Genomic DNA, 18,933 nt, shown 5'->3' with positions numbered 1-18,933 from the left:
AAACTTTTGAGAGGTTCTTTAGTGTAATTTTGGGGGTGGCTTTGTTGTGTTCTTGAACAAGTTTTCTGAATGAAAATCTCAAAAATATCTTGAATATACTCTAAATTAACTAAGGAAAATAATATTTTCAATTAAAACTTTGTGATTGTGAATAAAATTGATAAAAGTTTTGAGTGAATTGTAGATATTTCCCGCGTAAAGAGCTTTCATCATTCGTTGCCTATCCCAAGTTTTCAATTTTTCCCGGAAACACCATCAATGTAGCAATTTTCACCAAATCAACTTTCTTTTGCAAGCTCAAGCACATACAATATTTACAGCCTTTTTTATGTGTATACGCGAAATTTCATTGAGTTCTTTCACACGAAAATTCAATCAATGGTAGTAAAAGTTCAATAATTTATTCCTCATACTCAATCCCCAAAAAAATTCCACCCTTTCATGTGACTCTCTCACATTCTCTTTCTCTCTCTCTCTCACAAGAGCTTTCACCCCCAACAGAGAGTCAAAATTGGTACAACTTTGTAGAGCTTTTTTCTCTCCCTTCAGTTCACAGTTAAAAGTCCAAGAGGAAAGTTCACAATTTTCCCCAACAATTTTCTAAAGAAAGGAAAATTTTCATTATACAATTAAAGTGAGATTTTCCACTGAAGAGCTTGTTCCACAACATAAAAAATCACCTTTATCAGTTTCAAGTGGCGTGATTAGACTAATTGGGGTGCAATTATGTTTAGTGAATCGATAGATATGTGCCTGCAAAAGTGGCAGAATTAATTGATACTCGAAAAACAAAAGTTGCGTATAATGGAAAAGCATTAAAAAAAAAAGCTTATGACACATAAAGTGATATAAATTGGACTTTGTCATGCAAACCTCATATACTTAATCGAAAGCTTTCGACGCTATTCACTCCCGAGGGTGCTCTTTTTTTGGCATTAACTGGTGTTGTGATTAATGTGTGCAATTACGCAAATTATGGATTGAAGCACCTGCAACACTGATTGTGTCAATGCTGTGTTGTGAATACTAAATCACAAAAACGGATCTCTCAAAAATACTCGGTAAATATTCTTGTAAAATTATTCTAATAATCGACTCTTAAGAAAAAGAAAACTCCCACATTTAGAGAATATGGCAATGAAATTATTGAGGAAAAAAAATCAATAACTTCTCAGAGGAACTAAAAAAAAACTCCCATAAATCGATTAATAATTGCTACTGACCAATTCTGTTTGCTATCTCGAGTGAATTCTCTTTTGTGTTCATGAACTAGACACTGACGGAAGGATGGTTCACCAGACCTTGTAGGCTACAACTCTCCATGAGTCAATGTCCTTTCCAAGCCTTTGCACACGAAGCCGTACAAATGCATCGATCAATCAAAATTTACTTGTACATGAAACTTTACACCCAACCCGTCCCAAAAGTGCAACGGTTAACCCTTTACGGACGTCTTTTGTCACCAGAAACCCAAAACTATTTAGAAGAATACGCGCTATCTTCGGACGACTCAATTTCCAACAATTTATTTTTTCAATATGTTTTTTTATTAATTTGACACATTATAATTATAAAATTTTAATAGATAGTCCAATGCCTCAAATTTCTTGAAAGGGTCATCGGTCAAATCCATCAGGAGCATAGAATAAAAATGAGTTTTCCAAAGCATGAGTCGTCCGAAGGTTACGCGCTTTCTCCTATTTTTATGTATAATCCTATAATATTTACAATTAAAGGACGTTTCTGATGTAAAACCACTAAAATCACGTCGGTCTTAAGTTTTTTGTAGACTACTTATTAATAACACGAACAACGTTGTATTTACTATCTTATAATAAATTTAATAATCAATGACTAAGCCTATACAATCTTGAAGTATCTATGATGAAGAACGTATCGCTCATTTAAAAATATAGAGAGGCGCCGACCTCGGAGCAGACCTAGGACCAGGCCGCTGAATCAAATTCAGAATCTTGCCTTGGAACGCATTGGGATTGATCGCGAACATCTTCCTGAAATTGTGGAGGATCGCCAGGGGTGGGCTGTTGATCATCATGTCATAGGCAAACGACCCCAATAGGGATAAGCGCTTGAAAATGATGATAACACGATTTCTTTTTCCAAATTTCTCAGATAATCGTTCTTAAATTTACTTTTTTGAAATATTATACAACATTTCTTACATACTTGCACAATTAGTCTCATGGCCTCTACACATTGGAGACAATTTTCGTAAAAATTACTTTTTTTTGAAGAAAATTACCTGCAGTTGTGTAGGTAGGAACATCAAAATTCTGTCAAAAATGTAATTTTTGACGAAAGTAAGGTCTTTCGAATTTAAGTAAAGTACGACTCTTTTGACTTTAACTAAAGGAAACAAAAATTATTTACAATTCCTATTTTTGTGAAACAGAGAAATGACACGAAGAATTCAACAATTAAGCATATACTTCGGGAGAAAAGGCCATTAAAAAATAAATAAATAGAACAATTTGTCATGAGATCAGTGATTGTATTCCAGATGTCAAATCTGCAGAAATGCAACTAAAGGCCTCTGCGTTTACACATTAGAAAAATGTATGTCCATATTGTGAAAAATTGCCTATGCTTGCGTAGGAAACACTGTCAAATATAGACATAAATTTTTCTAGTGTGTAGAGACCATAAGAGAGAAATTTGTGCCCAAAGTATAGTACAGTTCAAAGAGTCGTCAACAAAAACGAATCGTCTAGAAAAGTGACTCCGGTATAGCCTCTATGCAGTAGAGAAATCTATTTCTATATTTCGTCGGTTGCCTCAGCAACTGTGCTAACTGCATTTGCTTTGTGTCAACATTCGTTGTAAGCAACGCATCGCTGCGCGGCGTTTGCAATACATACAGACACAAAGCAGATGCAGTTAGCACAGTTGCTGAGGCAACCGACGATTTGGTAGTTTTTTCTACACAAGCGTAGACAATTAGCTTCAATATGGACATAAATGGTCCTAGTGTGAAGAGGTCATTAAGATGGCGAAAAGTTCAAAAGAAACATTTTATTTTTACTGTGTTAGGGCCTTGACATACCAGAGGATTAGCCAAGAGACGACTTAGCCCAATTATATTCAAAATAATGGTTAAACTACTTTTCCATAATTTTCCACTAAGTCGTCTCACGGCTTAAGTTGTAAGTCTGACAAGGACCTTAGAAAAGAAAATTATTAACAATGAATACTCTCTTAGATTTCCATCAAGCTTGCACACAAACTTAATTTGTAATGAAAAAATTACAGCTTCCGTATAACCTATAATCATAACACATATAACAGCTTCATACAAAACTCCGATTGAATATCAATTTGAAAATCAATCAACAACATTTTAGCAATAGAAATTAAACTTCTGCTGCCGGAAAAGGAATTTTATGAAAAATTTGTGCAAAATTTATGCACGTAAACTTTGACAACGCGCCGATTTTGATAATATATTCTTTCTTTCTTATACGTAACTTAAATTCTAAGGGGCAAATTCATTTCTTAAACAGTCACACTTTATAAATAAATGATGTTTGTAATGGTTAAACGTAAAGAATTTAAATTAAGTGACAGTTAAAATACGTATTTTACAGCCCACTTTCCGTTGCCAAAAGATTTTTTTATCTTTTTCACAATAATCATCTATTAATTTGCAAGGAACAAATTCCAACATATTAAATTTGTATCTTCCAGTGTATTCTTCTTCAGGGTAATAATGAAGATAAGAATATTCAGATAAGAATTCAGAAAATAATTTGTAATAACAACCAGCTCCTCGTAAAAATAAATAAATAAAACTCATTCATCGGCCAGAAATTTGATTATTTATAAATATTAAATTCTCTGAACTTCTGTGAATAGTAAACTTGTGGAAACTTTAACCGTTTCCTTGTCGTTCTGAAAGGGTTAAAAAATCTACCCACTAATACCCGTCAAATCATTGCTCTACCTGCCAATTTTACTCGGAGGTTTTTTGAATTTTAACGGTATATTCTAGTACATTCAGAGAAAATCTGCAGATTCTCGGCAGAATTTCTCCCTAGAAAATCTGCATAACCTCCATTACTTCACAAAAATATTGTTGATTTATGAAGAAACTGTAGAAGTTATAAAGAAAATTGTATGCTCTGCTTAACAAGCATTACCGAGTACACATTTTAGATAAGTAAAAAAACTGCGAGCAAAAATACTAATTTCTTAAAAATCACCAATCGAATGATACAAAAACACGAAATTTTGGTCGACACTCTGTTTAAAGTTTTCACTTCACTTTTCTCTACTTGTAACACGGCGTCGCAGAATTCTTTATTTTATATAAACACCGTGATATCACTAAGAATAACTCTATAGAATTTTGCAAACTTCAGTGAAAAATTTTTCCATCTCTTCTGACACATCTTGTCTGGAAAGTCTGGAATGTAGAAAAAATCTACAGAATATCTACAGAAATTCATCAGAGATTCGTCATAAATCTGCCGAAATATTCTGACGAATTTTGTCCCAAGCCCAAATAAAATTCGTAAGAATATCTACAGAATTTATCTGCAGATATTCTGTAGAGGTGTAGATTTTCTCTACAGAAATCTTAAAGATATCTGCAGATATTATTTGACGGGTATGACTGTGCTGTATTCCTCAGAAGTTTTCACTTCCCTCTTCAGCACAAACACAGAAATTCCCCATAGTCATGCAATCTAACAAATTCTCACCCTCCGTCGCAATTCTCACTCATGCAAAAGGCACTAGTTGAATTTTACAACTAAAATTTTATCACAATGTTGGCAACTGGTAAAATTTCCGTATATTTAGAAAACTTTAACCGCAGAAATGCCTTCTTAGAAAAATTTAGAACAGACTGCATACGAGAGAAATGTCTGCAAAATATTCTACACATCAGGAATTTTCTTGCCAAAAAGAATAAAAAATAGATGATTCTGCATAAAATGTGATTTATGTTAAAATATTTATTTTCCAAGAATAGGTAACAATTTTAAGTGTTCTAGTTTAAATTTCCAAGAGCATAAATTTCCTATTTGGCAATATTTATGTACGAACATAGATATTTTTGGTTCATGAATTTCTTGTTTAGGTAAATACTGCATGAAAGTGATTTATTACAACATTCTTTCAAGTAGCGAGAGGAGAAAATAAGAATTTCTGTTCTCACCAGGAATCCCCAACACGATTATTGATCTAATTTATTTTCAGAGAAATTTAAATTAGTAATATCTGCTCATGCTTTCATAGTTCATAAAATAGACAAAAAGCACTGTAATATATGAAAGTCTCTAAAAGCTCTAAAAGCATGTTGAGAAACTGCTGAAAATTCTCGAAAGTGCTCACGCTTTGAATGAAAGTCATTTTGGTGGGAAGAGCAAATATTTGAACGCACTCCATTTGTGCTTTCTAGCTAGATTATGAGCAATTCATTTGAATATCATTTGTTATTTCTTGCAAATCTTGAGGTTAGACTGGATTTAAGTATAAAAGCTTTTATCTGTGATTCAGCAATTGGTATTTATATTCTTAAAACCACACAAGTCTTTTGAGAGTAAATATTTTGTCTAAATCTGTGCACGTTTAATTGGATCTTTAATCCATGCAATCTTCTGATTTTTCCTTTTATGTAAAGACACCAATTTTATTTCAGACATAAGCATAAAACAATAAAATTATGCAACACCAAGAGCAATAAGTGTAACAGTTCTAATGAGCTTTCAGACAGAAACTTCTAATTTGTCTCGAGAATTTTATCTTGGTTAATACCAAAATTATGCTACATGAAATGATGAAAACTGGTGTTCACAAAAGAATTGTGGCATATCGTTTAGACCAAAAATACACTTCTTATATAACAATATTTTAACAAAGACAATACACAACAACCCATCAAATATGTTATTCATTGTCAGAACATGGCATAACAAAATTCTCTCTCTGCAGACATCAAAAACCATCCCCTAAAATACACAAATGAAAGTCTAACTGCTGAGAAATAATTCTGCATATTGTGTGCCCAGAATTTATTTCGACCAAGCATGAAATTATCCTTAAAAACATTTTTCTTCGTCATATTGCGAATATTCCGATGATTATGGAGAAATTGTAACACGCGGAATATTTGCATTAAGAAATTCCAACACCAAAAAGACGTTTGTCCCATCTCTGCCTCAATGTTTGAAGACGGTAAAAGTGGAGGGTGGATTGAGTGCGAATCAAATGTGTGACCTCGTAAGAAAGGTCCCCTAAATAATTCACCAGCAATGTGTGTTTATCTTTAATGATATGTCACGGCCCCTAGTTGGAGATTGGATGTTCTCTTCCATGCCTAAAAAGGGTCCAACAGAGATATGCTAACCAAATGGATCACATTAATGTGACATACTTTTCCTCAAGAGACTCTTCCAGAGCTTCAAGAACAATGTGTGTTAATTCTATCGTATATATAGAGAAATGCTGGTAAAAATAAATTGCTTAGTTTTACGTTCTCCAGACTAAAAGTGCCATTAAGTAGAGGGAAAATGTGGTATTTTGCACAGCAAAAGTTTCCCCGACAAATTTTCACAGTGACAATTAATCACCAATTTAGAAGAATTAAAACTCGCTAAAAGGATTTTTTTTGCTATTGTAAGTAAGACAAAGTTCTCTTAATGGGCTAATTAAAGAGACGCTTTGTGCACAAGAAATTCAATTACTCGTTCTTACTGTATTTAGAGTGATTCTCAATTATTCTAAAGTTTCTATAGTGGTATGTTCTGCTCAATGGAACAATATAAACTATAATAAGTGTCATAGAAAATATTTACGACATTTTGGTAGGGGGAAGTTAGGTACCTTTGAAGTGGGGCAAATTTGAGATTGGGCTTTTTCTCCTATTTAATGAAACTAGACCTTAAGATATAAATATAAATTATAATATAATTATATTTATATCATAAATATAATGTGTGTGGGACCTTGTCACAAATAGCTTAACAGCTCAGTAAAAGCTAGTCATTTTTTAACCTCTCACAATGCTCCAAAACAGTGCAGTTCCAACAGAGCAAAATCTTCTGTTTTTTTTTCCTTCTTCTATTAAGACTTTGTGTATTTAAAAAATTCAAACATGTTCTTACATCACTGGCATATACAACTTGAGAAAGAGCTTTGTCACCGTTTTGCTCTGGAGGTTGGTCACCACTCTAAGATGGCGGTGGACGCTGAAAACTACACGAGATTTCATTAAAACGAAACTGTACTTCGCAGGCATATTGATGAATAAATTTATCTATCTTATCTAAATTAGCTTAAAAAGTTAAATACAAAACTTAATTAGATAATGATAAGGCTGAATTCCATTTAAAAATAAAATAAAAAAGCCCAATTTCAAAGTTGTCTCAATTCAAAGATGCCCCGCTTCTCCTTACTTCAGAACTATATTTGTCCACTTCAGAAATACAATGTAAATAAAATGCCTTAAAATTATTATTTTAAAAAAGATCTATGATAAAGTAAAGTGCCCTCGAGTCGACCGGTTCCTCGACTCGACCGGTGGGTCAATATTTGAATGTTTGATGGTGAATTTCTATAAAATTTGTATTTTATAGAAATTCCCCTGAATTTCTTCAGAAAATTTTACTGATTCGTATTTATTTATGGAGTAATTGACTTATTAATGTTAGATCATACGCCAAATATTAGTGAAAAAATTGATTGATTGATTGATTGATTTATTTTTCATCTCTGTTTTTTCCCCACCCCCATGCGGCCATCGCCGTCTTAGCGTCGGTTCCAACCTCCGGGATGAAAACGACGAAAATATAAATAAATTGAATAAATAACTCTACTGGTCGAATTGAGGAAGCGGTCGACTTGGGGGCACTTTACCTTATATTGATTTTAGAAATTTTTCAATATTTGAAATTTTATTACTTTAACCAAATTGACAAAACTATTCGGCTAGAAAATATTGTATGAATTCTAAACGTTTAGGCTTTCTCTCCTGAAATAAAGAAAGTTACACAGAAAACTATTTCGTAAAATTGTTCGTAAATACACTTGTGAATTCTTACTGGGGACTTACAAAGTACTCATAAATCGTTTAATCCACAAAAATGTTTGTAAAAGTCTGCAATTTTTTCACAAACATTGTTCGTAACAAGGGCGTACCCAGGATTTTAGTTAGGGGGGGGCTAAGTCTGAAATTTTGTTGGCGGGGGGGGGGGGTACATAATTTTTAATTTGAAAAAAAGAGAAGAAATAAAATGGGATAAAGTATCTATAAATACAAGCTGGCCCTTCTTTTCATCATAGATTAGCCTATGCCCAATTTGTAGGTATTGATAAGGAACGATCGTAAGTGTTCCTCGGACCAGTACATTCTCTCCCATATTGTTAACCAAAAATAAAATTAATTTTTAGACATTTTTCGCTACTTTTTACCAAATTACTACAGTAAGTAAGACATTCTGTTTAGTTCATATTTAATCTATAGAACCAACTATCCGTGAAACACTTAATTAAATCCCTTCCGATCCGTAGAACACAGTGTATTTTTACTATTACACCTATCTTTATTCTGATTATAAACGCGCAAATTTATATATGGTAAAATGAATCACTATCACTAATATACCAATTGGCATATACAAAAACATGAAATACTGTTTTGGAGCTTATAGGGGGAACTGGGGCAGTAGTAATCTGGGGTAGTTGTAAACACTGTGATTTTTTTCATTAATTTTAAGACTCCAGAGGATAAAACCCATAAGCATTCATAGATACCATGGGGATGTATGTCCACAGATAAATTGGTCAATAAAATCCTAATATACTTTAAAAATAAAAATCATTTTCCTGAAATTTTGATATTTCGATTATTTTGATCATTTGGATTTCCACCTGGAAATTAAAAATTGTGTAAAATAATCGAAATGTAGCAATACCAGTTCTTTCCTACATCTTTTAGGATTATATTAATGCATTTACTAGAGAAATGGAGATTCTCATTATTTCAAAAGAATTAATAATTGGTCAGAAAACAGCATTTGGGGTAGATGTAATCAGGCAATTTCAATTTCACAAAATGAGTAGGTAAAAGAGCGGGAAATTGACCTTCATGCGAAATATCTATAATTCATAGATTACGAAAAAAATTGGTGGCGCTGTGTTCAATAAAAAGTCACATGATGTCAAAATATGGGGAAAATCCATTGAAAAATGTCTTTGATATGCATGCTTTTAGTTTTTTTGCTATTTTAATTATTCTTTGTAAAAAGTGTCGTGATTTTTTGAAAAATATACAGTCTTTATATATCTCTTAAGTAATTAAAATAATCGAAAGTGGTGCAAAGTTAATTTGAAGGGTGGGAAAAAAGGTGTTTACTTCCTCCCCAGAAAGTGGTTACTTCTACCCCAGGTATTTTGTGAAAAGAGAAAAATGCACAGTGACACACATTTATTTTTTTTGGAAAATTCAATTGTTTTCCAGCATTCGCATTACCCTCGATGAATTGCCTATATCCAAGGGTAAAACATGAGCTAAGAAATATTTTCCAAAAAATCACGGTGTCCTTGGAAAATCACCTCAAATTCGCATGTATCGAAAATGATTACATGTGCCCCAGTCTCCCCTATATATTTTTTAAACTTAATATAGAGCATAGATCTTAACATTTCGTTTCATGATACCTTTAGGATACCTTTACCTTCTTAGGCATAAAAAGAACAACATTTAAACTATATTTTCTGAATTTTATTTCAAAAATTTTCAAAATTCAGCCATTGGGCCATGTTATCTGATATTAACAATGCAAATATTTTCTGTTAGGTGATGAATTAAACTAGTCCTCGCACGAAGAATTTTATGTTTACTTGATCATAATTTATAACTTATTCTATAAGACGAAACGTGGTGTAAAATACTTCAAAAATATTATTCTTGTAGAATATTCTTCCAAAAAATCAAAATTTCATTTTTTCCGGAATTCTTCGTTCATGGACGCAACCCCAATAGGGGCAAGCGGTTGAAAATGATAATGATTACTCAAGAAGCAATTTTTTCTTAATATAGTCTTGTAGAATTCCTTAAGTAAAGAACTATAGAACCAAAAATCTTTTTATTTACTTATAACGCTCTTGATTTCATCATTGAGATTACTATAAGTAAAGTGGCACACTCTTAAAGATCTCAAGAACTTCTATAGGAATTTCAACAGAAAATTCTCACTTTAAGTCTTTTAAAAGTATACTAAAAGACTTGTTTAATACTTGGTTCTATAAGGTAGCTATTTTGTTCCTTGGGTAAGGACTCGTTTAACTCATTGGCTAGCAGGAAATATTTAGTTTTTGGATTTCGGATGAACTTATTTCAAGAAATCTTGTTCATCGAAAAGTTTTTTTTTTTTTAAAAAAGATTTCCGAATATCAGATCCATGTAGCTCAATTTTTAACAGAAAACTTCAGATCCTTCAGATCATACACTTTAAAAAATGTTGTACTTTTATATGTCTAAGAGCTCGAATTACATAAACTTTTTATTGTTGCAAAAATATAATATTAGAGAAAAATATGCTGTTTTTAGACGCAGCCTAAAACCAGCATGTTTTCTTTCATTTTTGTCAACGTAATAAAATTAATTCAATTTAAGCTCTTAACTATGTAAAAATACAAAATTTTTGAACTGCATTTTTCAAATTTTTGTATTAAATTTTCCCAAAAACCCAATTTAATCTTTTTTCAAAATCCTCAAGTTTAAGTACTGGTTTAACTCATCTGTTAACTCATCTGTGTGGAAATAATTGGTTTTTTGGGTCAAATGAAGCTACTCTGAGTAATCGTTACTAACGAAAAGTAAGTTTTTTCAATAAACGTGTCCGATAATCTGGTCCTTACCGCCGATTTTTTAATTTTTTTAATAAAAATGTCAAAAAATAGTTTAAATGTTATGTTTTTATATGTCTAAGTAGGAGCTTGAATTAAATAGCATTTTTATTATGTTAAGAAAAAAATTAGAAAATATGCTATTTTCAGCCTTTTTCACCCGCATAGCCCCTCAACAGATTAAAGTTCAAAGTTCAAAGTCAATGTACGACCTCAGCTTTAATTATATAATATTATTCTTAAATTTCACCTCTGACTGCTCCATCTGATGGTTTCAAATAAATTTTCGGAGTCGTTGGTGCTTTTTTTTAAATATATCTCCCGAAGAAACTTGAGCTCCATCACGCCAAGTTACTAAGATATCTTAAGGATAAGATTTAAAAGAAATTAAAATCGATAAATCATTTTAAGAAACTTGCTTTCTTCTCAATAATAGTATATATGTTAAATTGTTGGTGTAAAAAAAAAAACGATTTTTAGTGGTCTCGATGGCGACTTTTCTAAAACAAATTCTAATCCTTTGTTTTTACTTTCTGCGTGGCTTTTTAGATTTTCGTTATAAATCCCTAAATATCCTTTTATTCTATGACATAGATTACGTGACAACTTCCTTCTTTTCGAAAAATATATTTACTAAATAAATTTATTACTGAAATTACGTTATAAAAAGAAATCAAAAATAGTTACGAAATTTGCCCATTTTTACACTTTTTTAATTCTTGAACTATACGGACAAGAGCCTTGTCCTGCCCCCCTTCTCATCAGGCTTTTAATAGTTTTTGAGTTTTTATAAGTTCATTTCTGTATTGACCCTCTACAAATGAGCAGTAAAACATCAAATTTTGGAAGTGACCAAATTTACAACTTTAAAAGCAGTAGAACTTTCATGAAACTTTAGATCATTATGGATTGAAAAAGGAAGCCCATTTTTGAAAAGATTTTTATTTTTTTACTGATCAAACTTTTTTTTTGCTAACCAAATATATTTTTTTACTTCTCAATTGTTTTTGAATTTTTTTGACGCTTCTAGGGGGGGCAGCTGCCCCCCCCTGCCCCTAGCTGGGTACGCCCATGGTTCGTAACATGAGCTTATAACGAGCATAGTTTGTTCTTTTGCAATCATTTGTTCAATTTTAGTTTGTCTAACAAAACTTTGTAAAAGAACAAAAAAATGCTCGTTAAGTGACCATGTTATGAATAATGTTTGTGAAAAAACAAACATTTACAAACTTTTTAGTGTTGTACAGTGAACATATAGACAGATATTCGTAAAATTTTGCCATTTGTTTCTAAAGTAGTGGCAGACAAGCAACTATGTAGGGTAAATGTCCTAATTCAAAACCATTTCCAGACACTTTAACTTTGACAGAAGATTCAACACATTAAGTTCATATTTTTTCTGAAGATAATTACATAAATTTACTCCTTGACTCTTCTTGAATGTTACTGTTTAGTGAAAATTCTTTTAATATAATTTGAAAACTTCTTAAATACAAGAAACATACGCGAGCGTAAAATGCTTCTATTGGAAACATATTAATCCAAATGGAGACAAGGGAAAGTTTCTAATTGGAGACAAACAGTGTAAGTGAAACCACGACGAAAGGCTTCCAAAATCTTGTTGAGTTGCTCTTGAGTGCAAGATTTGTTCTTATTCCTTTCTCACCTAAAGTAATAAAAAATCTCTTCAAAAAATCATATTTCCGGGGTTTCTTATTGAAGAATTTGCAGACACTTCAGAAGAACCCTTTTTGTTCACGAAATAGGTAATTCTTTCATTTAAAACTTCACGTACCGTTAACAATAAAGATTAGCACATAATTTAACTAAAATTAGACAGAAATATGACATAAATGTTAAACAAAACGAATAAACAACAGTACCCTCATTGTGTTTTTCATTGGAAACCATGGTCAATCGATGAAAAATTCGATGGTTAAAAGCTACACTTTTAATTTTTCTGAGAAATTAACAAATTAAAATTCGAAAATATGAATGGATTTTTGCTTTATTTGGAGTAAAATTAACTAAATAATGAAACTGTGGTATAGAAAATATATAAATATAATAATTTAGTACTGTATTTATCATGAAAACAGCGACGTTTCCATTTGAAATAGCGAAAGATTTCCATTTGGAGCAAGTTTTGAATTAGCTTAATTTACCCTACTAACAAAAATCACAAAATATTTCAATACTTCATAAACTGTTTTTTTTTTACAATTTTTCGGAATCTGTTTAACGTAAAAATTTAAGAGTTTTGCAAGTTGTTCATAAGTTATGACTCCACCCTATAGGAATTTTTAATTTTGTTATTTATTTTGAGAAATTCAATAATTTAAAATCAAAATTTCTTAATTGCAGAAATAAATTGTTTTTAAATATTCAAATGGTCAAAGTCTTCCATAAGTTTTAGTAGTTTAACCATGAAGATATGCCTTTTCTAGTTTATGTTGTTTCCAGTGAAACTTCATTTGTCAAGAGGAATCCTTAAAAATAAAATTCCTCTAGATATTTCACCAATAAAAGGAATTTAATCGAATTTTCGCTTTACCTCAATATATCTTTTCCGGCCATGGTTACCCATCCCTTCTAGATATATGCCCTATTTAATTTATTACTGCTTGAATTTGCAGTAAATATTGAAAAGCAAAGTGAGATAGAGTTTCGGGCCACTCACATAGATTTTGCTAAACCATTTCCTTACTTAATGATTGGAAGACAACGCTTGAAGCACATGTTTACTGAGGGAGCTAGGAAATCGATTTTCCCGAGAAATGATGCGCGCTTTTCCATGCTATTGAGCTAGGAAATCACACAAATTCCCCACAAAGGCGCATATGGTAATGAATCTAACGAGATTAGCAGACAGTAATTCCAGAGTCAACACACACATTACATGATCATCGCAAGGGAGTTATATATTGATTTTCTCTCGCTCAGGAATATATCTTCCACTTGAAAACATTGCCAATTATCTCCTTTGGGAAAACAATGTATTTTTTTAATATCATTTTACACGCATATTTTCACCTATATTTCCCATGGCTATAGGTAAAAATGTTTGGATATTAAATTTCAGTGTTGAAATTTTATTCAACATTGCACAACATTTATTTTGGCGTTTACTTAAACACTATAACTTCATGGGATTTTTGCCTGAATAAATATTGAGAGAGAAAATGTTAGTTTAATATTTTACACCAGAGAATATGTAAATAAAAATAAAAAGTATGACCTCAAAATAATATGAGCTTAACTTTTTTACGACGTACGACTATTCCTGAACCATCAGAATATTATATTATCAATCTATTTCATTTTTATTTTTCACATACGTATTTGAATAAAAGAAAAAATGCATAAAATAGGCTCGATGCGATTCTGAACCCACAAACTTCAAATGTAAAATGAAGAAAATAATATGAAGTACGATAAGCTCATCTGAATTCACATTGATGACTGTTTTATTTATGTCAATAATTCGTGTATAAAATATTAAAAATGTTCATCAAAATCAAAAATAAACACCTGAGATTTAGGCCAGTCGAGCATTAACCGATTTTAGCTCAAGACTAGCTAAAAACAGTCAGGGTCTTCTAAAAAGACCGTGAACTATACTTAAAAAGGTCCCATCTTCTGAAAGAATTTTATAAATTCATCGAAATTGAAGATCATCATCATGATCATATTCATTTCTACCGCTTATCCCGCCTATCCCTATATTGGGGTCACGGGCAAATAACATCAGCGTTACCAGCCTACGCCTCACGGAGAAAAATTTGCAAGCGATTTGGGTAAGGCTAGCCTTACTGGCCAATCCAATGTATGGGGTTGTGATAATTATAACCCTGAGCGAAATACACCTTGTTCCCCTCAGTCATAGTCCTGACAGTAATCAGCATAAAAGCACTATTTAATGATTTTTTGCGTTTGTAATAAATTATATCCCAGGCCGCAATAGTGATTTTGTCGCTTCCAGTTAAGCATTATTGTCTTTGGTGATCACTGGTCATAATTTAATACCGAGCGCGACAAAATAAGCCATTGGTAAGGATTTTGCTGCTCTTAGTAAAGTGTATAACCCAACGGAGCAAATATTCATAGAGTTGTCTCTTTCATTCACTCTCTTTTCTCCACAGACACGACAGAGCGCTTCGGCGAATTATTGCATCAGACATTTTTGTGGAGTTTGCAAGTGGAATTTTGTGAAAAATGTGAAAAATTAGTGAAAACACCAGTGAAAATGGATGGTGTGGCATGTGTACTGCAAGAAATTGGTTTTCCTTAGTTAGTGAATGATTTTAAAGGTAAGTTGATAAAATTAATTGAAATTACTGTAGCGAAAGTGAAATGTTATCTGTTTAACCTCAATTTCCGTACATTTTCAGATGCCGGATATGACAATGAAGAGACTCTGAGGGCCCCCATCTATGAAGGATTAAAGAAGGTGATCAAAAAGGCAGGATCTAGGGGTCTTTTCTGGAAGAGATTTAAAGAATTTTGGACTACCGGAGTGTCAGAGTTTCTCAAGAGCAACAAGGTGATGAGGTGATTTTGCCAGTGCTTGGCAAAAAACATGGTAGAGAACGTAAAGGAAATATTGTTTTCTAAGCAATAATTTTAATCTCAGTGGTTAAAATTATAGCCTAGGCCAGCAAAAATAAATAAAATATTTGTTGTTTAGAGTCATTTGTTTTACTACTATTAAATAACGCCTTACCCAAAAAGTAATACATTAATGTTTTCCGTGTCATTATCATGTCCCAGAAGGCACAAAATCATATTGCAGCCTCGGTCAAAAAGTTTAACCGAAAAAACATGAAAATATGACACGCACTGAATCCGTTATGCACATAACTGGGAACAGAAGATTTTTTTACGCTCTGGGTAAAGATTTTTTTCCGTGCTGTCGATCCTCCGCCACTTCAGGAAGATGTGAAATTGTAAATAAGGATTACAAAATAATTCGTCGCCATATTTTCAGAAATTATTTTTTACAAATTTTGAAGTAGAAGTCGATATTCTGTTCTGAAGAACCGTAGACTTTCACATCAAGACCTTTCAATTGCCTACAAGAGGCATATAAGGCCTATATAAGGCCTTTTCACTCAAGCAAATTCAAGACAGAAAAATTAGTTTGGATTTCCTTATAACCTTGAAGCCAATGTTGCATTTTATTACTCTGCTCAGGGGCCCATCAAGCCTAAAAAAAAGTGAAGCTATTTTTCACTTTTCTTTGTAAAAATTTTGCAGCTGTTGCACCGCGACTTAAACAAATTTGCTCATAGTTCTTGTATAATTTTGGCGAACATTATGAAATATGTATTTTTAGATAGCTTTTAATTGCACGATTTCGAAATATATCAGACTGATAAGTCAATTCTCTTTAGGAAAAAACTTGCCAATAGTCTTCAGTGCCTCTATGCAAAAACGTATGGAAAAATGAAATGTCGAGAGGCCCCTGCTCTGCTATTATACTACAAAAATGTTATAATATGATGATTAACGTCCTAGTCAAAACCCTAAATGCCAAAATCCCGAAAGGACCCGAAAGCCAAAATCCTCTTAAAAGTGTCATAGCCACTCCCACAATTGCAACAGCGCTTATCAGAGGCAAAGGGAAATTTTCTGTGTTTTTAAAATTATTCTTTAATAAGTGTGTCCCTTTCAGGATTTTGAAGATTCAGAATTTTGCCATTTCGGGATTTTGGCTTTCGGAATTTTGACCCATTCGAGATTTCGACCCGTTCGGGATTTTGACTCTTCGAGGTCTTCGAGAGATATTTTCTTTCAGGGTTTCGGTTTTCGGGATTTTGGCTTTTCGGAATTTTGGCTCTTCGGGATTTTGGCCAACTCTTACCCTTACTACAAGTCCCAGGAATAATCAAAATGTATTTTTAAACAAATTAGTTCGTCAAATTGAGGGTTAATTATTCCCTTAAATCTATCCGGACCACAGCATATATGCTGCAAGCCAATTTCACAATTTTTTAATCAAAAATATCTAAGCTCAGGAATTAATTGAGGTCCTACAAAAAATATCTTACATTTGGACATCCTTATAGTTTGTAATCATCCATAAGAATCGGATTTTTATCAGTTATGAATAATTAAAAAACATCGTTTTTCACAGAATATTCATATGCTGCTTTGAGTACTCAGAGCCCAAAAGAAACGAAAGAGTTAAAAATATTCCAGGAGTTTGCAAAATATTTCACTCATTTCAATAATTTATTTTACAAAATAATAACCCTTTCATGATAAAAAACATCTTCCATTTCCACTTAATTGCAGGTAATTTTTGGTCAAATAGAATGCTGATTGATGAAGGAAAGTAGTATGGCTAGAGATGGAGAAATTCCTGCAATTTTTAACCCACGACGTGTTCGAGCTCCCTCAGTTGTGGTCACTGGTGACTCTCCCAATGGGCCCTTTGGCGGCTTTACGCCCAGCGGCACCGGAAGTTCTGCCCCACCCCAGATTACCCATTCGGATTCTGTGACTTCGAGTCAGCCCGATGCTTCGGATCACACAACAGCTCTTATGCAATCAAGTGGAGGATGTCAGACGCCAACTCCTACAACAGATCATGCAGCCACATGCATCGGTTCCACGACTCGTCCACCCCGGAGCCGTTTGCGATCTTGCAGAGACTCCTGCTGTTCCAGCAGTGCACAGAAAATCTACTTTGGTATCTGTGTAACTCTCCTGGTTACAGCCACATGGGTTGGAGCTACACACTGTATAAAATTTCTCTATCTCACCCACAATTCCTACGCCACACTGCCCATCATCACGAGATCCATGGTAGGTGAAGCTATTGCCAATTCAAGCAGCTTCATCCGGACCAGGGATTCGCTCACATTTTCCGCCGTGGGCTTCAATGCGCCATTCTTTGCATCCTGGTTCTGCACCAATTTTTCCATCTTCTTTTTTCCCATCTACCTCTTGGGACGTGTGGCAATGAAGAAGTGTGAAGCTCCAGGAGAGATTCTTGGAGACGTACTCCGAGGATTTAGAGATCGGGGATTTACAGTTGGTGAGTTTTGCTCCGAATAAACCTTTACACATTTTCTATTGAAACACTTTCAAACGAAACTTCCTTATTGACACCAAAAATAGAGTAATCCATAAAAATCACATTAAATGACTTTCATAAATTTTCCATCATTCATTCTCAAAATATCACACGACACAATTGATTATTTAATTAAGGAAATTACACCGTCGCGGAACTTCTAGTTATTTGTACGGTGTGAACAGTAAGAATGTGTCTAAAAGAGGAAAAACCTGCTAATGTCCAATAACAGCCCAAGGAATACCATCATCAAAATGTTATTAAGTGACGTCGAATGTTTTTCTCGGATGATCCTACAAAAATATATACAAGAATTTCTTTTCGCATGTCTGTGATAGAGATTTTTTTGGTCTTAAAAGAAATGAACCGAAAATTACGATTTATTCTTCTTTACTATGCCAAGAGTTTTTTTCCCCTTTTTATTATTTCGTGTGAAAGAAATGTTGATGGTAAACATACTATTTTGCCGAGAATTGGCATAAATCTTCAAAAATAGTTATTTAGATTTCGTTTCCTTTTTTTATATTTCATAAAAATTGCATGAAATTTACATGCAAAACTACAAATTTATGAAGTCACGAAATAGAAATTTAAATAATACATTTTAAAATAATTTTAATTCAATAGGGGGTTAGGCAAAAGCTCTTAAAATCTCATTGTTCATTGGAGATTTTTACATATCGTCAGTTAGATCAGCGACTGTGCTATCTGGATTTCCTTTACGTTTGTATTTCTTGCAAATAATGTATCGCTAAGTTGTCGTTTGCAACAAATGTAGAAGCAAAGGAAATTCATATTGCAGAGTTGTAATTCCAACCCACGATGTTTATTTTTAGATGTAGAAAATGCAGAAAAAATTAACACCCGTTGTTGGATGATCAATTAACAGTGGTGAAATTCATTTTCCAAAGGGTGTAAATCTCTAAAATAATTTTTAAATTATGACCAAATGAGTTTTTTTTTAATGAGAAAACTTAATA

At 32.8% G+C, this 18,933-nt stretch overlaps 2 protein-coding genes across 6 annotated transcripts in view; one reads left to right on the top strand and one right to left on the bottom strand.

Moving 5' to 3' along the window:
- LOC129798865 (heterogeneous nuclear ribonucleoprotein R) overlaps window positions 1-18,933 on the bottom strand; it is a 142,495-nt gene that overhangs the window by 120,734 nt on the left and 2,828 nt on the right. The window lies entirely within an intron of this gene.
- The window catches only part of LOC129799014 (putative thiamine transporter SLC35F3), a 41,108-nt gene continuing 22,313 nt past the window's right edge, over window positions 139-18,933 (top strand). For 4 of the 5 annotated variants that reach the window (XM_055842597.1, XM_055842613.1, XM_055842630.1 and 1 more), the window contains exons 1-2: window positions 685-1,061; window positions 17,170-17,914. In XM_055842597.1, the coding sequence (XP_055698572.1) occupies window positions 17,200-17,914 (715 nt within the window). In that variant the 5' untranslated portion in view covers window positions 685-1,061; window positions 17,170-17,199. Of the gene's footprint in view, window positions 196-684; window positions 1,062-17,169; window positions 17,915-18,933 lie in introns of those variants that run through there. The other variant, XM_055842604.1, reaches the window with a different exon arrangement.

The sequence above is a fragment of the Phlebotomus papatasi genome, chromosome 1 (assembly GCF_024763615.1).
Source record: "Phlebotomus papatasi isolate M1 chromosome 1, Ppap_2.1, whole genome shotgun sequence".
Classification (NCBI taxonomy): Eukaryota; Metazoa; Arthropoda; class Insecta; order Diptera; family Psychodidae; genus Phlebotomus; species Phlebotomus papatasi.
Note: the sequence above shows the minus strand (reverse complement) of the source record. Positions and strands in the feature narration are given on the sequence as shown.